A 24,166-nucleotide genomic window follows, 5' to 3' on the forward strand; every position below is an offset into this window, starting at 1 on the left:
GGAATCCACTATTTTGTAGAGGAGGGTCAAAATGACAATTTTTACCGAGATTTGGAGCCAAAAAAAATGACTTTAGAAAGAAGGCAATGGCATAATTTGTTTTTTACACAGAGATTGGTAGGTCTATTAGTTAAATCTGTTGACTTTAGCAATCTTTGTTACATTTATATGCCAATGGTAACAGTTAATAAATGGGGAAAAGGCAGTTCTTGTGTTTTTTGCCGCACGTTTGCATGACTGTAACCTCAAAGAAAAGTTTAAGAACCAGAATCTAAATCTTATCAACTGTAATCAACTGTTTTTGACCACTGAAAATTAGGGGTGTAATGGTACACGTATTTGTACCGAACCGTTTCGGTACGGGGCTTCCGGTACGGAGCACGCGTGTACCGAACGGTTCTGAATGCAATCTTTAACAGTTAACAGTCGTCTTATTTTACATGCGGAGCACTTCAATCGGATTTCCCACACAAACATATTAAGTAGGGCTGTAACGATTTGACCAAAAATAAAAACCTCGATTAATTGAACATTTTACCTCTATTACGATTAATGAACGATTATTTTTCTCTTTTTTTGCCCTCGTAAGGTTTTTGATTAAGTTCCTGATAAGGTTTGTACTGTAAATATTTTCTACTATTAGGCTAAAGGTGGAATTTTTTTTTCTAATGGAAGTGCATTTCTTTGTGATTTTTAAAACACTTGAAGGAAACGGTTCTCTTTCAGCAGTTATTGTCTATGGGGCAGATTTCTGTTTGTTGTACATCAGATACAGATCAATTAACACAGTAGGCCTACATTACATTTATCTGAATGCATTAATGAGAGAGAGATTGTGTGTGAATTACTCATACCGTCTCTATTCATTATGAAGCTGTGGTTTTTACGTACTTCAAAGGTATTAAAATATGCTAGAACGGTTGAGTTTCTAAGCTACTTTAGTGACTTTACTTTAGTCACAGGACAGCGTTGACACAGCGTCTCTGCGCTCCTCTTTGCGCACGATCTTCACGTGACATGGTAGAGGCCAGAGCACCTTTACAGAGGAAACCCACTCGTCACTAATACATACCAAAAAATGGTACAGTGGAGAGTAGAGGTTAAATTACCAATCCTAATCATAGGAGATTCTAACTTGTCTAGGATTCCCTTAATTGAACATTCCTTGGTCCAGATAAACAGCTCTCCTGGAGCTCAGATTCTCCATTTGAAGGAGATTCTGCGTAAATTGGATCCCTGTTTCAGAACTCAAAGTCCTTCTCTCAATCCTTAATAATTGCCTTAGGAAAAACAAACTAACTACTATACAGGGGCAGTTCCGACAGTTAATGTCACGAGCTAGAGGTTCTTTCCCGCGGGCGGAGATCTGGGTCCCTCTGATTCAAATTAATACAACTCCCACTGGAAGTACAAACCCTAGTAAGGGAAGTGAACCTCTTTTTAGAGGCTGACTTTAGAACCTTGAAAGGGATTGAGGAAGATCAGTTCCAGGTGAGTCAGAGGGATTTGATCCATTGGACAGCTGACTGATGTCTCAGTTAAACTAAAAATAGGGGGACCTAGAAATGTCACACAGCCCCTTTCAAACATTTTAAATCTTTCACTTGCCTTCTCCCTTTCTGAGGTGGAGGAAACGCTGCTGGAGAGAGGACTTTTTTTCATCCCTACACCACCTAGGGTGGATATGCATGGAGATCTCTGAGAAGCCCACGCCTATCACAGGAAACTTAAACTCTTAGACCATTTTGGCTATATTACGGATTTCTCTCTAGAGCCGTTTATCAACCCTTCTTTATTTAAATTGTTAGTGACCTGTATGAAAAGATGATAACAGCTAAACAGAAATACTACCTCTTTGGTGAAGATCCCCCTTAGTCTAGGAAATTTTATTTATTACCTAAGATTCATAAGTCTCCAGGAACCTGGACGATTCCGAATCAGGTCCCTCCTGGACGACCGATTGTATCAGATTGTGGGAGCGAATCATACAGGATTGCGGCCTTTATTGATCATTTCCTTAACCCCCCATCACAAAAACATGATAGCTATATTAAGGATACCTTTGATTTTATAGCAAAGTTAAAACAGATAAAAGTGCGACCTGGAGGGATGCTTTTCACCGTAGACATCGACTCTCTCTATACCAACATAGATACCCGATTGGGTTTGAGAGAAGTACAGGAGATCTTGGAGAAGTACCCCGACCTTTCCAGACCGGATGAGGCCCTTCTCATTCTATTGGAACTGGGCCTTACTCGGAATGATTTTGAATTCCATTCCCAACAGTATCTCCAAGTTTCTGGAACAGCAATGGGGAAGAATTTAGCCCCGGCATATGCCGATATATACATGGCAGACTGGGAGACAACAGTGTTCCCCAAATGCCATAAGTTACCCAGTTTTTATGTTCGATATTTGGATGATATTTTTGGTATTTGGGATCATTCAGAGATTGAATTCTCAGAGTTCATAACGACCCTAAATGAGCATCATGCTTCCATCTCAGTTAAATGCAATCTACAACAGGATAAAATTGAATTCCTGGACACTGAAGTATACATTGCCAGGGGTAATGAAGGGGAGGTTTCTCTGGGAACGAGGGTCTTTTTTAAGCCCACTGATACTCACGCACTGTTGCACAAGACTAGCTATCACCCGAAACACACCTATAAGGGAATTGTGAAATCACAATTAATAAGATGTAATAGGATTTGCACAGCAGCAGAGGATGTTGGTGGGGCTACTAGGACCCTCTTCCAAGCCCTCAGACATCGGGGTTACAGTAGAACCTTCCTCAGAAATATAAAGGTGGAGGTTCAACAACTTTTTCCACAAGGGTTAAAACCTAGGGAAGAAAATCGTAATAACCATCTGGTCCCCTTTATCTCGAACTTTTCTTCTGCCTCCTTGGCATTGAATTCAAAATTAAAAACCAACTTCCAGAGAATACAGAATCAGTTGGAACCCCTCACTCCGTTCAAAAGTATAGCAGCATTTAGACGAAACAAAAATGTGAAAGATTTATTAGTACATTCCTCCTTGGGTGGCAGACCTAAGAAAGATAAATATAGCGGTTTTCTAAAATGTACAAAATTCATTGAAAATAAATTTACTCACTTGGGTGCACCGGTTGTACATGCTCTGGGGTTACAGTCGTCTAACCTGGTCTACTGTATTGAGTGTAAGGTCTGCAACAGATTATATGTTGGCCAAACCAAAAATACCCTGTTGGAAAGATTAAAGCAACATCTGCGCTCGATCAATGGGGCCGGGAGGGCTGCTTACCTTTATGAGCATTTTTAGACTTCATGGTAGCACCAATTTGTTGATTTTGGGGATAGAAGCAGGATCCTGGTGGTCGGAGAAACAGAGATGGATGAAAGAGAAACAGTGGATTAAAAAACTGAATACGGTTTATCCCCACGGTCTCAACCAAGTGTATTAAACCTCTCAGAGTGGATCCTTATTAAAAAATTTAGGTTTCCTGGTAGAGGGTGATACACCATTATTTTATAATGTACTAGAAAAATGTATTATTTATTGCTAATGGTGTATTCCCGTATGAATTAACCCGGGGATCAACACTCTCCCCATATTAGATAGGGATGTAAAGAATTTTGTATACTCACCTTTTCCAATTGGATCGGATGGCTTCCATCGTTAATCAATGAACACCTGGTAACCCTCGGACTGTTGGAAACCTTAAATAAAAAGAGAGGATTAAAATTAATATATACCAAGGTGAGACGGTGTATAATACTTACCCAAGATGAAAACCTGAAAATGGGACTAATAAAACTGTTCAATGTATAATTGGCGGTGAACGGTCCAAAATGATTTGCGAGCCCGTGCCCCCACTTTCTGGTACGTTCCGCGATCCATGATAGCAACAGCCATCTCTTACCCTTCAATGCCATTTTTCACCCTGAGCATGCTTTATATTTTATACTACAGCTAATTTTGTGTGTTCTTGTCATTGTAGAAATGACCCAGACTGTGATTTGGAGGTGGAGAGCTTCATGATGGGTATTTTTCTCTTCTCTCCTGTTCCATTTATTGACTGCCTGTATCGTGTGTGTGTGTGTGTATATGTATGTGTGTATATATATATGTATATAATAATGTATGTATATGTATTAATGTATATATTAATGATGCTTGCTCATTTTTAGAGTTAGACAGGGTTTTTACGATCAAATTTAAGATCTTTATACTTCTAGGACCCGCACAAATAAAGTTACTGCCATGTGTCCATACCAGAGATGATTAGAGTTAGTGACTCGGACTCGAGCCGCATTTTATGAGACTTCAGACTTGACTCAATGACAACTCGTGAATATTTTAAAAACAACTTAAAGGGTTAGTTCACCCAAAAATGAAAATTCTGTCATTAATTACTTACCCTCATGTCGTTCGACACCCGTCAGACCTCCGTTCATCTTCAGAACACAAATGAAGATATTTTAGTTGAAATCCGATGGCTATGAAAGGCCTCCATTGGCACAATGCACAATTCACTCTCAAGACCCTTAAAAGGTACTAAAGACGTCGTTACAAAGTCCATCTCACTACAGTGGTTCTAAAATAACTTTGAATCGGCGAGAATAGTTTTTGTGCGCAAAAAAACCCTAAATAACGACTTGTATAGTGATGACGATTTCAAAACACGGCCTCATGAAGCTTCGAAGCGTTATGAATCAGTGAGTCGATTCAGCAGTTTGGATCGCCAAATTTCAGCAGTTTGGCGGTTTGATACTCGATCCGAATCATGATTCGACTCACTGATTCATAACTAATATATCTTCATTTGTGTTCCGAAGACGAACGGACGTCTTACGGGTGTCGAACGACATGAGCAGGGATGTAGTGGAGGCTAAACGCACGTAAACGCCGTTTACGCACCTCCCAAAATTCGGAAATAGCGTTTATCCACCTATAAATTGAGTTTATCCACCTCTAAATAGCCTACAGTTCCTAAGCCATTTTAAATTAAGCTTATGTCGTATTAGTTTCATATTGTTAATTTTCATTGTTTGGTTGTTTGTTTTACAGTTAGACGAAGTCTTTAATATTGCGCTGCAACTGTCAGTGTGAGTAGTGGGAAGTTCGGATCATTTTACTGACTCGGATCTTTGAGTCTCATTCAGCAAAATGAACTAATCTTTTCTCTTTCCGTCTCTATGGGACTGACAGGAAGAACAAAAGACTCGGATCTCACCTGTCGATTCAGAATCAGAACCCATATGTTGCGTAATGCGCATGCGCGGTCAACAGAAAAAGAACGAATCACTCTCTGAGACAACTCGGTAGTCCCGAGTCATATTAAAGATTCGTTCAAAATGAACGAATCATTCATGAACGACACGCAAGTTGACGCAACCAAGATTCAAAAATGGATATCCGGCAATTTAAGCGCCGTCAAGACAGCAGCCCTCCTCCTAATGCCAGCAAGTGAGTGAGCTCGGAAAACAGTACTAAACTTTGTTTTTGGGGTTAATTTGGTTCACGGTTAGATTCATGCCACTGACTCAACAAGTCACCTTCCTTTTCCCATTAGCCAATATAGGCCTACAAGTAAAATTCAGGATACATTATTATCAGATAAATAACTGGATGTAATTATATGCTTTCTCTGGTATTTAAACCACTGAAAGTTTGTGACAACAAGCTCCCTTTGCTAGTCAGCTAGCTAGTTATTTTTATCGCTACAGCCGTTTGCGGGTACGGTAAACGTTTCTATGGTAACAGCGAGTTGGACCAATCAGAGGCGTCGCTGTTAAGCTTAGGACCGTGGGTAGTGTAGTTTTTCTTACAGACCTCTAGCTACAGAAGCAGAAACTTTCGTTTCACAACTCGTGGTCAGTCTACCTCAGATATTTTAGACATTATGGCTGATAATCTAAATCCTTATGGAGAAAAATCAATGGGAGTTTTACTTCCTGTTTGCGTCTAGATTTCTCATAAATTCATCAAAAGTTTACATTTTAAATGCAATCGCAAGCGATCACTGTCTGCACCGTCATCATCAACACAAAGCTCTCGCTCTTCTGTACAATGCTGTCGGATCCAAAAATGGTCATCTCATTTTTATCAGCAACCAATTGTGAAAGTAAAAGGGGTTATTTAACTCTAAATGCGCAATCTCATTGGCTTATGCAAATTTCTGTGACCCCGTTTTCTCAAAATGAAAACCGAAATCTCCACTTCAGAAGCAACTACAGTAGACTATATACACCAAACTTTCCAGTCTTGTACCTAGTTATATTATAAAAACATTTACAGAGGGATTTGTAAATATACAATTCCTAACCTGATTTATATCAAATTTTATTCAAAAAAAAAAAACATGGCGAAAATATTTTAAGGCTATTGACACTATATTCTGATTAACAGGATAACAAAAGTAGACATAAATCCCTCAGTAAGTTTTTCCCCATCTAATATGTGAACACAATGAAAAAAAAAAATATTTTGAACCTGGCTTTATCCAATAGCCTACTCAGATTTCGTTTTTTAAAATATGTGCAAATTAGCGCATATATAATTAGATAATGCCTAATTTGCATATTTAAACATTAAATCATTTTTTTTTCTTCTCTTCTTTAATCAACTGGGAAAGTTGGGAAAGTTTCATAGTGATATCTGCTTGTTAAAAACTGTTAACCAAACCAACTGGTTGTTTGGTAACACGTAAAATATGTACGAATTAGCAAAAATCGTATGAATTCGTACGAGTGAGGTCGTATCAATTCGTACGAATTAGCCACCTCATAAAATTAGTACGAATTGCCGTGAGATCGGGCTGCATACACCGGTAGGCAGTGGCCCACCTTACCGTGACCACGATGCGGTCACCCAGAATTTATAGTTTACCCACCTCTTTTTTTACCACTACACCTCTGCACATGAGGGTTAGTAATTAATGACAGAATTTTCATTTTTGGGTGAACTAACCCTTTAAGTCTTCAAATCCTTAACTAATGCCATAAGTGAAATAATTTAGCTTTATTTGAATGTTATATCATCTGCTTCACAGGTATGTGGCGAGATTGGACCCTTGTCATAGAATTTGATTACGTATGTCCGTGTATTGTGCATAAACTCCGAAATGTCATAACGGTCCCTTGAAACATGACAGGATCCATCTGTTCTCACATTTGGATTCATTACCATGTCAGATCGGCTAGTGTGGAATGTGTGGAAAACATCAACAACGTCATTATTTTCGAAATGGCATCCACAAAGTTTAGTGACATTAACTCACAGCATTGCCGTTTTACTGTGGTGGAGCTGTGGCTCTCTTGGATTGCCAGCCTGTTAAAACATGAATAAAATCTAACCTTTGAACCCAGCACTACGTTTTACTTTTATCGATCTTTTTCGTAGCTTTTCTCTCTTAATGTGTGTCTACGAGAGGGATAAAAAGATGTTAATCCATTGATTACATGAAGCGCATATTTTAACGTATCGCAATCGGCATGCATACAGTTTTCTATTAACTAGAAAAGACTAGAAACATTCGGAGGTTTGATATTTTCTGCTCATGTCTGTCGTCGATAACAGTGCTGTGTAACAAATGTGACTGGCGCCATCTTGTGTCAACTCCACTTTTGTATTTTACATTTATAATGGATTATAACGTTACAGGCTGGATGTATCCCTTACATCTTAGGACCTTTTTATTAAAAAAAAAAAAAAAAAAAATGATAGAAAGGTCATATATTGAATACATTTCTTTAAAAAATATATAAATTTTTTTTTTTCCTTTTTAAGACATGAAATTACCTGAGACTCGACATGGACTTGTGACAAAAGACTTCAGACTTGACTCTGACTCCAGATGAAAGACCTGTGAACATCTCTGGTCCAAACATAACAAACCCATACAATCTCAAAACAAATCATCTATAATGAGTTATTATAAATGATTTTAAGTCATTTTAAAAATGTATAAAGAGCTTTTTTTTTTTTTTCTCCCTTTGAATTATTTCTTGATTTTTACTCCGTAGCAGATATGTTTAAAAATGTAGTGAAGTACAATACTTCAAACTAAATCTACTTAAAGTGTTACTTCAGCGATTAGCATTAAAGGGATAGTTCACCCAAAAACGATTTTGTTTATCTGCTTGGACACCTACATCCTGGACGCCCTGGGGGTTTGTTTCTCCAGTAGAACACAAATGAAGATGTTTAACTCCAACTGGGAGCTCCCGGTACACAAGGTGGTGCTGCGGCACTTTACGCTTCTGACACTCGCTTGTCACACAGAAGAAGAGAGACCGTATTTACGTGCTTGCCAAAACATTCACACACTTTTGCTAACTGGCAAGCAGCATTAGTAGCTCATCTTCTACTTTGTCTGCTTACTTCCTCTTCGTCGTATCAATGTGTGCTCGGCAAGACCGTTTTGTGCTTGAGCGCCACCAAGTCGTGTTTTACTGTAACTTCAGCAGATCCAGGCACGTGAACTAAAGTGCCGATCTCATTGGTCGGCCAGTTTTTAATGCACCGCGTTAAAACAAAGTCATGAGGCGTTAAACTTCGGTGATAAACGCGCACGAAAATCGTTCCCAGTGTGAACGCCTTTAGGCTAGTCAGTGATTTAATTGCTGTCCGAATTTTGAAAAAATCTATGGTTGGATTACCTACTTTTTTGTTTGTGTGTCAAACACCAAGGTCATGTGATTTGAATTGCCGTCTGAATCCACATCTGAGTTTACAAGAAGAAATGACTTCAAAATTTATATTTTTTGCCTCTTTGGCCACTTTTACGAAAATTGTTGCGCTTCACTGTAATTTGCATGTTTTTAAAAGATGTAGCCTTTTATGACTGAAATGCTGGAAAGTATTTAAAAGAACTATTTTATCACCGCTTGAAGGGGAGCTGTTAAGAACAAAGCATGTAAACATTTGAAATGGGCCGTTATTGTGGCAGCAATAATAACATTTTAAAATATGCATTCTATACAATTATATACATTTAAAAATATAAACCTAGCAGCTTTGTTTACCTCATTTATATTAAGAGGCTGCATTAACTTTGTCTGCCAAGACCGAAAACCCTTTCAAATAAATTGTGTTTAGCTTCCTATTTTTAAACAGGAGATTTAAATAAATTAAATAATATAAATAATGTCCTAATTTATTATTTAAATTAAATATGAATGTATTCTTATTATTCCAGGCATATGGCATATTATTTAACCCTCATTGTCCAGAAAGCTTATTTCATGTAATTAAAAAGGTAAATTATAAATGCAAATCTAAAATTACAAGATTTGATCAAATAATAAATACGTAATAACTGAAGCACATTCTTCACATTTTCAACTTCAATTCAAAATAATTTAATTTCATGGATGACCCTTTTAATTCACCTCAAAATATCTTCCATTGGGTGTCTTGGTACAGTTTAGCATTTTTTTTGTTTGAATTTGAGCATTTTTAGGTTGTTCTAGGTGTACTGAAGCATTCCTCACATTACATTCATTCCTAAGAGGGATGGATTTGTTACTTTTTTTTTATATAGATTTCAACCACAACACTCCTCGAATCCTATTGTGTGTGTGTGTGTGTATTTTTGGTTCAGGTGGGACAAAAGTCTTATGTGGCGTTCACACCGGACGCGATTCGCGCGAATAATTCGCGCTAATCGCGCGAAGGTGGACGCGTGTACATTTTGAGTTTGCTCGCGCGAATCGCGCGTGAAATTCGCGCGAATCGCGCGTGACATTCACTGCACAACAGATGCGAATTCGCGTCATGGGCGGGGCTTCCGCCAGCAGCTCGTCTCGTTGAGAAATGGCTGACATGGGCTGTGTTTACATGTCTTTTTTTTTGTTCATATCTACTGTTAATGTGTGACAAAACGTAGTTTTAAGACTTTTTCAGTCGATAATGTAGTTGTTTAAAGCTCAAATCTGTGGTTTATTTACATAAACAGTGCCTATTTGAACATTTTATCTGCCGTTGTCGGAGCTGTGAGCTGCAGCGGACAGCGTGCTCAGCGCACGTGAAAGCCGGCGAGGGCAACCTTTCCTCGGCCAGTCCTTCTGCCGTCTACCGCTGGCTCTGATGTCTCTGTGGTGTCTCGAGCTATAATTCGTCGTGTAATGGCCGATCTCTGGTCTCATGGATCTATAATTTGTTCCCTGGCAAATCGTTTAGGCTGAGGGCAAAGATAAGTTTCATTACTTTATATTTTTAGGCTATAACTGTACGTTGCAGTTGTAACGTTAGCCTACTAGCACTGACCTGATCTCGCCGCCTCATTCGCGCGAATCGCGCCGCAGAATGCCATTTCGCGTCTCTGCATTGACTTAACATGTAAATCACTCGCGCGAATCGCGCGAATCGCGTCCGGTGTGAACGCACCATTATGGTGCGTTCACACCGGACGCGATTCGCGCGAGTGATTTACATGTTAAGTCAATGCAGAGACGCGAAATGGCATTCTGCGGCGCGATTCGCGCGAATGAAGGTGCGTTCACACCGGACGCGATTCGTGCGATTGATTTACATGTTAAGTCAATGCAGAGACGCGAAATGGCATTCTGCGGCGCGATTCGCGCAAATGAGGCGGCGAGATTCGTGCGATTCGCGCGATTGAGGCGGCGAGAAGGACGCGACTTGAGCGTTTTGAACGCGCGATTCGCGCGAATCGCGCGAAACGCTCAAGTTGAAAAATCTGAACTTTAGCGGATATTTCGCGCCGCGTTAACCAATCAGGAGCTTGCTCTAGTAGTGACAACAATGAGGAGAAAATCTGTAAATTAATATCTGGTTCAGACAATATGATTATCACTATGATAACATTAAATGACATGAAACACAACCCAGTTTCTTTTTGTTAAATGCAAGTTTATGTATGATCAATAATACAAAAGTATAAGTAATGTATAACAAGCTATACATGAACAGTCAAACATTCAAAGTCAGTGCTAGTAGGCTAACGTTACAACTGCAACGTACAGTTATAGCCTAAAAATATAAAGTAATGAAACTTATCTTTGCCCTCAGCCTAAACGATTTGCCAGGGAACAAATTATAGATCCATGAGACCAAAGATCGGCCATTACACGACGAATTATAGCTCGAGACACACCACAGAGACATCAGAGCCAGCGGTAGACGGCAGAAGGACTGGCCGAGGAAAGGTTGCCCTCGCCGGCTTTCACGTGCGCTGAGCGCGCTGTCCGCTGCAGCTCACAGCTCCGACAACGGCAGATAAAATGTTCAAATAGGCACTGTTTATGTAAATAAACCACAGATTTGAGCTTTAAACAACTACATTATCGACTGAAAAAGTCTTAAAACTACGTTTTGTCACACATTAACAGTAGATATGAACAAAAAAAAAGACATGTAAACACAGCCCATGTCAGCCATTTCTCAACGAGATGAGCTGCTGGCGGAAGCCCCGCCTATGATGCGAATTCGCATCTGTTGTGCAGTGAATGTCACGCGCGAATTTCACGCGCGATTCGCGCGAGCAAACTCAAAATGTACACGCGTCCACCTTCGCGCGATTAGCGCGAATTATTCGCGCGAATCGCGTCCGGTGTGAACGCCACATAATGTGGCGTTCACACCGGACGCGATTCGCGCGAATAATTCGCGCTAATCGCGCGAAGGTGGACGCGTGTACATTTTGAGTTTACTCGCGCGAATCGCGCGTGAAATTCGCGCGAATCGCGTGTGACATTTACTGCACAACAGATGCGAATTCGCGTCATGGGCGGGGCTTCCGCCAGCAGCTCGTCTCGTTGAGAAATGGCTGACATGGACTGTGTTTACATGTCTTTTTTTTTGTTCATATCTACTGTTAATGTGTGACAAAACGTAGTTTTAAGACTTTTTCAGTCGATAATGTAGTTGTTTAAAGCTCAAATCTGTGGTGTATTTACATAAACAGTGCCTATTTGAACATTTTATCTGCCGTTGTCGGAGCTGTGAGCTCCAGCGGACAGCGCGCTCAGCGCACGTGAAAGCCGGCGAGGGCAACCTTTCCTCGGCCAGTCCTTCTGCCGTCTCCCGCTGGCTCTGATGTCTCTGTGGTGTGTCTCGAGCTATAATTCGTCTTGTAACGGCCGATCTTTGGTCTCATGGATCTATAATTTGTTCCCTGGCAAATCGTTTAGGCTGAGGGCAAAGATAAGTTTCATTACTTTATATTTTTAGGCTATAACTGTACGTTGCAGTTGTAACGTTAGCCTACTAGCACTGACTTTGAATGTTTGACTGCATTGTTGCTTTGTTTCATGTATAGCTTGTTATACATTACTGATACTTTTGTATTATTGATCATACATAAACTTGCATTTAACAAAAAGAGACTGGGTTGTGTTTCATGTAATTTAATGTTATCACAGTGATAATCATATTGTCTGAACCAGATATCAATATACAGATTTTCTCTTCATTGTTGTCACTACTAGAGCAAGCTCCTGATTGGTTAACGCGGCGCGAAATATCCGCCAAAGTTCAGATTTTTCAACTTGAGCGTTTCGCGCGATTCACGCGATTCGCGCGAATCGCGCGTTCAAAACGCTCAAGTCGCGTCCTTCTCGCCGCCTCAATCGCGCGAATCGCGCGAATCTCGCCGCCTCATTCGCGCGAATCGCGCCGCAGAATGCCATTTCGCGTCTCTGCATTGACTTAACATGTAAATCACTCGCGCGAATCGCGCGAATCGCGTCCGGTGTGAACGCACCATAAGGCGGCGAGATTCGCGCGATTCGCGCGATTGAGGCGGCGAGAAGGACGCGACTTGAGCGTTTTGAACGCGCGATTCGCGCGAAACGCTCAAGTTGAAAAATCTGAACTTTAGCGGATATTTCGCGCCGCGTTAACCAATCAGGAGCTTGCTCTAGTAGTGACAACAATGAGGAGAACATCTGTATATTAATATCTGGTTCAGACAATATGATTATCACTATGATAACATTAAATGACATGAAACACAACCCAGTTTCTTTTTGTTAAATGCAAGTTTATGTATGATCAATAATACAAAAGTATAAGTAATGTATAACAAGCTATACATGAACAGTCAAACATTCAAAGTCAGTGCTAGTAGGCTAACGTTACAACTGCAACGTACAGTTATAGCCTAAAAATATAAAGTAATGAAACTTATCTTTGCCCTCAGCCTAAACGATTTGCCAGGGAACAAATTATAGATCCATGAGACCAGAGATCGGCCATTACACGACGAATTATAGCTCGAAACACACCACAGAGACATCAGAGCCAGCGGTAGACGGCAGAAGGACTGGCCGAGGAAAGGCTGCCCTCGCCGGCTTTCACGTGCGCTGAGCGCGCTGTCCGCTGGAGCTCACAGCTCCGACAACGGCAGATAAAATGTTCAAATAGGCACTGTTTATGTAAATAAACCACAGATTTGAGCTTTAAACAACTACATTATCGACTGAAAAAGTCTTAAAACTACGTTTTGTCACACATTAACAGTAGATATGAACAAAAAAAGACATGTAAACACAGCCCATGTCAGCCATTTCTCAACGAGACGAGCTGCTGGCGGAAGCCCCGCCCATGACGCGAATTCGCATCTGTTGTGCAGTGAATGTCACGCGCGATTCGCGCGAGCAAACTCAAAATGTACACGCGTCCACCTTCGCGCGATTAGCGCGAATCGCGTCCGGTGTGAACGCCACATTAGAGGCTTGGACCACTCAGATTAACAAAATGTATTTTATTTTTTTTTAATTAAAAATGAGTTTCCAAATCATGTGACTGAGCAGGTAAGCAGCGTGTTCATTGAATTGCCATCAGGAAAGCATGAGTTTTACCACTGAGGTGCCATGCAAATCTACATAATCAATTGTCATGCGAATTACATACTTTTTTATTTTAATCTCATCCGAATCGGTCATGTCTGTTTTTCTCACACAACCTCAGTAAAGATTCTGTAACGCCCACTTCTAGAAAACGCACAATCCCACCTCTGTAACAAACACTGAGATGTCCGTCACATCTGAAATCACAGACCACACACAATCCTAGTGGTGTGGTGGGTTTTTGCGCTGACAAGCTCTACTTGCATTCTCTTCAGAAAGTGTTAACAGCCTAGCTTCTTTCTGTAGGTGACCCATGCATCCTGGCCATGTCTCCATCTCGCTCTCATAGCCCTCCAAAGTTCTGCCATCTAACTTTAGGCACGCCCACCCATTCGACACCCAGACTCAAGAATCGCCACAGCGTCGCAGGGGTGAGGTGTTGTTTTTGTTGGTGGTGGTTGTGTTAATGATAACTTTTAATAATAGATTTTATTGGAATTGCTAACTACTTAAGGCCTGTTCACACCAAGGGTGAATAACTATAGTGGTGAAGATGTAGTTAAAAACTAGGGCTGCAACAACTAATCGATAATGAAAATTAGAGTCGTTTTCTGGTCTTGGTTACAATAAAAGCTGTTTTTGGACTAGTTCCGGAACTTATGATGGCCGCTTATGTCAGTAGCTCAAGGAAAATTTGATTTCTCAATTCATGACCCCTTTAATGAGCTTGAGCTTTTAAAGTGACAGGCACTTAGAATAAGCAGAATGATCTCACCTGCTGGTGTGGACTCCAGTAGTTCTCTTTATAGTTATTGTTGTTGGGGTGAACGGGCCTTTATTGTATATTGAGACCATTTTTGTTTATTTTGAAAATCCAGCAAAACAAATATTAAATGAATAAATCAACAAATGCAAATCTTACTTCCTAGCGCAGTGTTTTTGCTCAAATTTGATGGATTGCAAACTACATCCTCTGATTAGCAGGCAGTGCTGGAGAATGTTCCTCACAGGAACCTAGGAGGAATCCTGGAGACCGTCAGCCACTCACGAAGCTCAAGCCCCAACCAATCACTTGCCAGCAGCAGGTATCCTTTACTGAAGGATTGCAGTCCACATAAACCTAAAATTGACCATGTCTGCTGAGGGCAAATGTGAATGGATTTACAGGAATCCAGTGTTTCGGTTCTAAATCTTTGGTCTCGCTATAGATGCGCATTAAGATTTTTGTTTTCTCAGTTCTTTTTCAGGTCGCTCGCTGTGCAGCGGTGTCACGCGGCTCGGTCAGCCATGCAAAAAGAGGGCTGTGGCGGGGCAGGACTACTGTAGAATACATGAAGGTGGCCACACCTCCTACAGTCGTCTTTGAAAGGAATTCTTTATAATTGATTTCTCTGTTTTGCAGAATGTGCATTGCACTTTTCTCTTTTACTTCTTAACCATTTGTTTTTGTTTTTTTGGTCATTGTGGATTTTATTACATGTTTGTTTGTTGTGCCACTTTTAGATGTATTCTGCATTATTTATAATAAATTATGAAATAAAATTGCAATGCACGCTTTTTACAAAAATGTACTAGATTTCAGCGTGCTATTTGCATACATTTTGTCTTGCAAGCCTTTATTGAAGCATTTTTGGAAGAAAATGTTGTAGTAATTGAGTGTATTTGCACTTTGACTCGATGAACTGGAATGCTAACGGACGGCGCTCTCGAAGTATTCCTAGGCGAGTGTGCATGGCCTCAAATTGGCCTGTTTCCACCTGGTATTAACAGACACTATTTTGTAAAAACGCTCCTCTTTAAAGCTGCACTATGTAACTTTTTTTTTTTTCAGTAAAATATCCAAAAACCACTAGGCCAGTGTTATATATTTTGTTCAGTTGAGTACTTAGAATATCCCAAATGTTTCCAACTATTTGTAAATCGTGAGAAATTTGCTATTTTACCCAATGAACCGGGACGTTTGAGGGCGTGGCCTGTCGATGACGTCATATCTGCGTTCCCCTCGGTTCTCGGTTTTATTCTGCAGAAACGCTTTACTCTCACTGCAGTGTGAACAAGTGTCATAACAGCCGCTGAGAGAACACACAGAGTAACGTCATCACATCATCAACACACTCAGATGTGTCTAATATGATCAACAGAGCTGCGCTACCTCACACTCATGACCGGAAAAGCAGAAATGGTGCCGGCGACTGGCATAATAAAAGTCCCGCTGCTCGCGAGGCGTGTGTTGCGTTCATCTTGCTCAGCTCCTGCTCTGCTTCACACTACAGTAACGTTAATCACATCCATCAACATGATTTCTGCCCGAGTCCTGTCCCGATTCTTTCCCACCGGCTGTGAGGTGAAGACCACATGTCCCAAGATTCTGCGATCAAAATTGGCGTCATCAAACTACGCCCTTTGTTTTGAATAGGCGACCTCTAGCGGACGGAACAGTTACATAGTGCAGCTTTAGGGCCTTGTGAAAGTATACTAGAGGTGTAATGATTTGATATCATTCAAAATACTGAACTTGTGATACTTTAATCCAAAATAATGTTTATTATTATTTGTTGTAGTATTACTTCTGAGACGTGGTAAAAAGATAACAAAAATGTATTGATGCTTGTTGATTTCAAATGCTAAATTTGCTTTTGCATCAGGGATGGACTTGAATAGGCTTGGACTTGGCCCTGGTCCCCAATGCATGGGTCAATGATGACACCAGAATAAAAATATATATGATTCTGAAGCTGACAATACAGAATTGATAGACACACATGCACTCACTTTGTCACTGACTACATATATATATTTATAAAAAAATTCCTGGTGAAATCAGACATTTTGCATCATCGGGACTCACAAATATTTCCACATTGCATTATTATAAATGTATTCAACATTATAGTAGTTTAATGTACTGTCACTGAAACTGTAAATGTGATTGATTTTTTTCTCCTCACAGTAAAATAACTTCACAAACTTTTCCAAAAATATTATATTCCAAAAATTTCAATTCTGTCTTCAATTAGTGGGTGTCGCATACATTTAAATGTCCATGTTTACTACAGTATGTGCGTTGATTACTAGTAAATCTGTTTATCATATAAAGCCACTGTGTCTTCAGAGTTTAGAAGACTGATTTAGCTTTTTACCTTTCTTTTCCTGTCCAGTCCCTGCCTCTAATAAAACACTACCACAAACATGTGTCGAGATGTAATTGATAATAATCTGAATTCTTAAGTACATGGGCCTGAGGGCTGTTCCATAAAGCAAGATTAGAATACAAGCCAGGCTTATTTTGTTTAGTCAGACTTATTGTCGGTGGATTCTATTTCATAAAGCAAACTTAAAATAGTTCAAACTCCATTACTCTGGCAACTTATGCTAGGAAACTGTCCGGGCAGGCTAAGCTGAGCTCCTCTAACACTGACCATCTGGAACGCAATGATATTACCGCTGACTTTCACATACAATTATTTGACTTTATTAACCACTGTCAGTTCAAAAATTCAACTTCAATAATACTACAATGATAAATGATACAAAAAAGAACACTAGAACATTATGATCTAAAAACAAAATGCTTTTTAAAGCAGAAGTTAAAATCCCCAAATTAAAATTAAAGACAGACTAAATTTTAACTGGTAAAATGAATCTGAGCTTAGTATTTGGCCTACCGTGTATTAGCCTACATTTGATTTACAATAGTCCCTTTACAATATACATATATTTACACTGATCAGGCATAACATTATGACCTAATATTGTGTAGGTCACCCTTTTGCTGCCAAAACAGCCCTGACCCGTCGAGGCATGGACTCCTCTAGACCTCTGAAGGTGTGCTGTGGTATCTGGCACCAAGACGTTAGCAGCAGATCCTTTAAGTCCTGTAAGTCACGAGGAGGGGCCTCCATTGATTTGGACTTGTTTGTTCAGCACATCCCACAGATGCTCGATTGGATTGAGATCTGGGGAATTTGGAGGCCAAGTCAACACCTCAAACTCGTTGTTGTGCTCCTCAAACCATTCCTGAAGCATTTGTGCTTTGTGGCGGCGCATTATCTGCTGAAAGAGCCACAGACACCAGGGAATACCGTTTCCATGAAAGGCTGGACATGGTCTGCAACAATACTTAGGTAGGTGGAACGTGTCAAAGTAACATCCACATGGATGGAGGACCCAAGGTTTCCCAGCAGAACATTGCCCAAAGCATCACTGCCTCCGCCGGCTTGCCTTCTTCCCATAATGCACCTGGTGCCATGTGTTCCCCAGGTAAGAGACGCACACACACCCGGCCATCCACGTGATGTAAAAGAAAACATGATTCATCAGACCAGGCCACCTTCTTCCATTGCTCTGTGGTCCAGTTCTGGTCTCACGTGCCACTGTTGGTGCTTTGGGCGGAGGTCAGGGGTCAGCATGGGCACCCTGACGGGTCAGCGGCTGTGCCGCCCCATACACAACAAACTGAGATGCTCTGTGTATTCTGACACCTTTCTATCAGAACCAGCATTAACTTCTTGAGCAATTTGAGCTCCAGTAGCTCGTTTGTTTGATCGGACCACTGTTTTTCAATTCAAGACATTATTTTTCAATAATTTTTATTCCTTATTTTTCCTTCTACTTTCTTTTCCTCAATACGTCAATGTGTTCGTAAAATATAACAACATTCAAAATGTCAGAGGCCTACAATTGCCGATATGGGAAAATGGGGATTGTTCAACTCAGCATGCTACACCGAATCTAAAGAGAGTTTAGTGAATTTTGGCCAAACCTTTCAGAAGTTCAGAAGTAAAAAATTTCTATTTTTCATATCACCTGACCACTAAGTGGCACTGCACCAAAGCTGTGAAGGTCGCCTCAGGTCATGGTTGTCATAACACACACCAAGTTTGGTCAGAATACACTAAAGTGTTGCGGAGATATAGCCTCAAATCCATTTTCCTGTGCTCTCTTCGTCAAATTCTTTCGTGCTTTATTTGAGAACGGTTTGATGGATCAACTTGAATTCCATAACGTTTTGTCTGCATGGTCTGAAGATAATCTGGTTGAGAACGATGACGTTGATGTCGTGCGCTAGTTTGAGATGACATACGTCACGACCATTTGGAGTGTTATGTTGTTTACTTCAGCCATAAGAAACGAGAAGACATTCTTCCGTTGCATCCCCATACACAGTTTATTGGCTCCACAAACACCACAGTGCATAATGTCCAATTTAGTATTCAATATGCTTTACATCTGTGGACCAGCAAGCTTATATTGTATGACCTACAATACCTTTTATATACTATAACATGTAGGCCTATTTACTGCACCTTTTTACCACACAACGTAGATCATACAACCATAAATGTCATTTTAGTTTTAAAATTAAATAGTAAGACATCTGACTGGCTGGTAATATTAGCAAAGTAGGGACAGTTTCTAATAAGTGTCTCTAGTTCAACATTAGGCTTCAGTATTTGAGTAATTTTCCTTTATACAACACAATTAAAAATATTTGATCCTTAAAACGTTGTCATTGATGTCATCAAAATCCCATGCCAACCAGCCAAACAAAGTTAGTTTATGAATTAAATAATCATTGTTCAGTTTTAATAGCAAAATGATATCCATTTAAGCTCATCAATGTCCAAAGTATGTTGTTTTAGGCTGAAACGTTTCTCAGTTTTGGTGCAGGGTAAAAGAGAGATGGTGTGTTGAGATGGTGTGAGGCACAACATATCGTGTGCTTCAAGCTGCCCAAAACAGCAGCTGTGTGAAAGCCTCCTCACGCCCTCACTGATGCTGATTTCATTAAAGTCTCCTTCAGACTGTTTGCTGAACACACAGAGGACGCGTTAGGGCTTTTGGAAACTTTTACACTTAAAATATCCATCAAATGTACAGGCGGCTTTTCCCCGTGGCTGATGCTCGCCTTGGGTTTGATCTGATGGAGGCAAAATAAACATTTCCTCTTCGCGTGTTTTAGTCTCTAATGAAAGCTCAGAGCTTCTGCTTTGTGTTCACTTTGTTTTGACTCTGATAAACTATTTTATTGTTCCAGTTTTGCCCGAAATGTAAGAGAAGAAAACACACGCATGAGGGGCTCGTGGACGCGCACAGACACCGAGCGGGCAGGTTGAGTCTATAAGGTTCTCATGTGTTTTTTAAGAGCAGCGCCGCGCGAGCGCCATTCATTCATTGCTGAAATCAGAACAGCGTCTGAAAGACTTTATATCCGATCAGAGAGAGATGGCAGAAACCGCCCCAGCCCCGGCCAAAGCGCCCAAGAAGAAGTCCGCTGCGAAAGCCAAGAAAGCAGGTCCAGGCGTCGGTGAGCTCATCGTCAAAGCTGTGTCCGCGTCCAAGGAGAGGAGCGGCGTGTCCCTCGCCGCCCTGAAGAAAGCTCTCGCCGCCAGCGGCTACGACGTGGAGAAGAACAACTCTCGCGTCAAGATCGCCATCAAGAGCCTGGTGACTAAAGGCACCCTGGTGCAGGTGAAAGGGACCGGCGCCTCGGGCTCATTCAAGCTCAACAAGCAGCAAGCCGAGACCAAGAAGAAGCCCGCGGTCAAGAAAGCGGCTCCTAAAGCGAAGAAGCCCGCGGCCAAGAAACCCGCCGCCGCCAAGAAGCCCAAGAGCGCAGCGGCAAAGAAGCCCAAAGCCGCCGCCAAGAAATCGCCCAAGAAGGCCAAGAAACCCGCCGCCTCAGCCGCTAAGAAGGCGACGAAGAGCCCCAAGAAGGCAAAGAAGCCAGCAGCCGCTAAGAAAGCAGCCAAGAGCCCCAAAAAAGCCAAGGCGGCTAAACCCAAGACGGCAAAGCCTAAAGCCGCCAAGCCTAAAAAGGCAGCTCCCAAAAAGAAGTAAACGTTCACTTTTTGTTCTTCAACGGCTCTTTTAAGAGCCAACTACTAACTCTGGATAAAGAGCAAAACTCGTGTATTTTAATAATTTGTTAATTTTGATAGGAAACAGCAAATGTGACTTGACCTCAACCAATGCAATCGGACCAAACAATGTAAAATGCTTAATTTTATATCTAAAATAAGTGGCCAAGTCACTTAATCACTCATGTTAAGTACATTTATATTCATTAGAAATGTATTAAAAATGGCCAAAAAGCTTATGGAGGGTTCAGGCAGTGATCACAGTACAGACAGAATAAACACACACACACACTGCCGGAGAATTGACAACACAAATAACCCCACATACAAGTATAGAGTATAATATCCATATTCCATAATATAAAGTGCACATGTCAAACCCCAAAAACATTGATAATAAAGTAAATTATTTGAAATCAGTATATATTTGTGTATATATACTGTTTATATATATTAATTCATATTAACTGTGCACAGAAAAACATATTTAAATTAATATTTAGGAATCTAATTCCCTTAACATCTGTAATGCATTTATATGAATTTTCTATCACAAATATTTCAATAGTTTCATCTCTTCTATCTTAATAGTCACTCGTCAAAGGGGGTTGGGCTTTGGAGGGAAGTTCAGTGATTGGTTGAAATCTTATCAGATTCTAAACCAATGGGCGACTGGCACTTTCCTTTAAAGACAGTGTGTGGAGGCGCGGATTTACATTCTGTTAGCTTCGACTGTGAAGGTTGTTAGTAACTGATATATATTGAGAATGAGCGGCAGAGGTAAAACCGGCGGTAAAGCCAGAGCAAAGGCTAAGACTCGCTCCTCCAGGGCGGGACTGCAGTTCCCCGTCGGCCGTGTTCACAGGCTTCTCCGTAAAGGAAACTACGCTCAGCGCGTCGGTGCCGGTGCTCCGGTTTATCTGGCCGCTGTGCTCGAGTATCTTACCGCTGAGATCCTGGAGCTGGCTGGAAACGCCGCTCGGGACAACAAGAAGACCCGCATCATCCCCCGTCACCTGCAGCTGGCGGTGCGCAACGACGAGGAGCTGAACAAACTTCTGGGCGGAGTGACCATCGCTCAGGGCGGCGTGCTGCCCAACATCCAGGCGGTGCTGCTGCCCAAGAAGACCGAGAAGCCCGCCAAATCCAAATAAACAGATTAAATACTGTTTTAATAACCCAAAGGCTCTTTTAAGAGCCACCCATTTTATCTCTTAAAGGGCACATTATTTATAAAAACATAAACGCATTGATTTGATAAAATAATTGGCAATCAAATGTAGAATTGTTTTATATCGACAAATACAGCACTAGCAGTAATAAAGTGCATGCTTATTAACATGTAAATCCCGAACTTTTGTTTGGTAGGGATAATTATTTGTTCTGTTTGTTTCCACTGCTTTTATGCCATAGTAGTAATTTTATTCTAATCCAAGATCTGCCCAACCATTAAGAATAAGGTGAATATTTCAGGACAAATAAATACAACAATGCAAGTTTAAAGCTATGTGTTCCACTGTTTGAAGAGCAAAATAGTTAAGAGAAAAGAACACAATGAGCGGGAAACCCTCCGCATGTTTGAAAAGAGGGAACGCACCGTCATTGGCTAGAAGACATAAGCATACGTCACATATCAGCCAATCACAAGCCTCGGCACCTTCGCGTCACTGTGAGCTTGTGGCGGTTCAACGCTTTAAAGGCAGGCGTGTAGCATAAGAGCTGCATTTCCAGCGCCAGCAGGACAGAGAGAAGTGAACTACAGCAATGGCAAGAACCAAGCAAACCGCTCGTAAATCCACCGGTGGTAAAGCCCCGAGGAAGCAGCTCGCGACTAAAGCCGCCCGTAAGAGCGCTCCGGCCACCGGCGGCGTCAAGAAGCCTCATCGCTACAGGCCCGGGACCGTGGCTCTGCGAGAGATCCGCCGTTATCAGAAGTCCACCGAGCTGCTGATCCGCAAACTGCCCTTCCAGCGGCTGGTGAGAGAAATCGCTCAGGACTTCAAGACGGATCTGCGCTTCCAGAGCTCCGCGGTCATGGCCCTGCAGGAGGCCAGCGAGGCTTATTTGGTCGGTCTGTTTGAGGACACCAACCTGTGCGCCATCCACGCCAAGAGGGTCACCATCATGCCCAAAGACATCCAGCTGGCCCGCCGCATCCGCGGAGAGCGCGCCTAAACCCGCATCTGCATCAGCCGCTTCAGACCCCAAAGGCTCTTTTAAGAGCCACCAAAACTACACAGAAAGGGACCATTTCCAGTTTTACGCTTGATGTAATAAATGTGGGTTTGCGTTTCATTACCACGTCCGGGTCTCTGCTCTATAAATCATAAACTGCCTTTATAAAAAATGCGTCGAAATGGTGAGATATTACATTGTTTAATCTCTTGGATAAATACAAGATTTTGTATTTCAATGAGCAATATTTAGAAATTGTGTTTTTAGGGAAGCCCGAAAGTCACCAACTAACCGGGTTTATGGAATATGCAAATGAGTTAAATAACTTTTAATAGATTTAATAAAATTTACTTTTATAATGAAAGAACTAATCTTAGAGAGCAGTTAACCATTATGAGGTGTATGTTTAGAAAGTTGAAGACCACCAAAGCGTCAGGTCCTGATGGGCTTACACCTTAAGTGCTGAAGAGCTGTGCTTTTCAGTTAGCCAGCATCTTCTCTACGTTATTTAATTATTATTTTTCTGCTAATGTTTTGCCTGATTTATGGAAGGTATCCTGTATCATACCGGTACCCAAAAAGAAAGCAGTGGAGTGTATGAGTGACCTGAGACCGGTGGCCCTCACCTCGGTCGCCATGAAAGTGTGTGAAAAAATCGGTTTAAATATTATTTAAAACGATTTTTTTCACACACTTTGGTCATGTTAAAATATTTTATGGTTTGAATTTTGAGGATGTGAGTTAATTTAATTTTCCCTCTTTCTGAAAATATCTCAGCAACATGGAAGCCGTCGACTGAGACAGCCCTGCAAATGTCCAAAATACACAAAGCCTACTCCTCTTTGCATCAATAAAATGTGCAACACTTTGTTTTACTGCCAAATTAATTAATTATTATATGTAATATCTAATTAATTTAACTAACAGTGGAATGTTTTCCTCAACATCTCGCGAATTTGGGGTACGTGAGTTCCCGAACATTATGCATGATGGGATATGCTTAGCCTAGATAATGTGTGTTTAGTGTGCATTAAGGGCACTTGCGCACAGCTCTCAAGTGGACAAGACTGCATGTGTGGGTATTTGGACAGGGCAGAAGTCTGCAGCCTCTGAATTCTTCTGTGGATTTATTGGTGGGTTGCAAACCAACTGGGAAGGTTCATACCGCCACCTACTGCGCTGGAGTATGACAAAGATGTAACACAAGGAAGGTTTTCTATATTCTGTTTTTCAGTCCACTATTTCTCAAGAACGGCATTAAAGCTGTAATTATCCTACCACATTCTAATCCTGTCTTTAAAATATTGTATAAGGTGAATTCTGTAATATCCA

General features: G+C 41.1%; 4 protein-coding genes across 5 annotated transcripts in view; all 4 read left to right on the forward strand.

Moving 5' to 3' along the window:
* bmb (brambleberry) overlaps positions 1-15,647 on the forward strand; it is a 41,344-nt gene extending 25,697 nt beyond the window's left edge. The window contains exons 10-13 of one of the 2 annotated variants that reach the window (XM_079809787.1): positions 3,983-4,026; positions 14,106-14,230; positions 14,781-14,884; positions 15,036-15,647. In XM_079809787.1, the coding sequence (XP_079665913.1) occupies positions 3,983-4,026; positions 14,106-14,230; positions 14,781-14,884; positions 15,036-15,165 (403 nt within the window). In that variant the 3' untranslated portion in view covers positions 15,166-15,647. The remainder of the gene's footprint in view (positions 1-3,982; positions 4,027-14,105; positions 14,231-14,780; positions 14,885-15,035) is intronic. The other variant, XM_079809788.1, reaches the window with a different exon arrangement.
* Positions 15,648-20,024: 4,377 nt separating this feature from the next.
* On the forward strand, positions 20,025-20,639 carry LOC307121993 (histone H1-like; the record flags this gene model as incomplete). Its single annotated transcript, XM_079809792.1, has 1 exon — positions 20,025-20,639. One exon carries the CDS (start codon positions 20,025-20,027, stop codon positions 20,637-20,639), a length of 615 nt encoding a protein of 204 aa, XP_079665918.1.
* A 787-nt stretch (positions 20,640-21,426) lies between these two features.
* On the forward strand, positions 21,427-21,813 carry LOC307121418 (histone H2A; the record flags this gene model as incomplete). The annotated part of the gene is made up of 1 exon (XM_079809007.1): positions 21,427-21,813. One exon carries the CDS (start codon positions 21,427-21,429, stop codon positions 21,811-21,813), a length of 387 nt encoding a protein of 128 aa, XP_079665133.1.
* Positions 21,814-22,423: 610 nt separating this feature from the next.
* Positions 22,424-22,834, forward strand: LOC307121512 (histone H3.2; the record flags this gene model as incomplete). The annotated part of the gene is made up of 1 exon (XM_079809116.1): positions 22,424-22,834. One exon carries the CDS (start codon positions 22,424-22,426, stop codon positions 22,832-22,834), a length of 411 nt encoding a protein of 136 aa, XP_079665242.1.
* Between the last annotated feature and the right edge of the window lie 1,332 nt (positions 22,835-24,166).

Source organism: Gobio gobio (genome assembly GCF_949357685.1).
Source record: "Gobio gobio genome assembly, chromosome: 25".
Lineage (NCBI taxonomy): Eukaryota > Metazoa > Chordata > Actinopteri > Cypriniformes > Gobionidae > Gobio > Gobio gobio.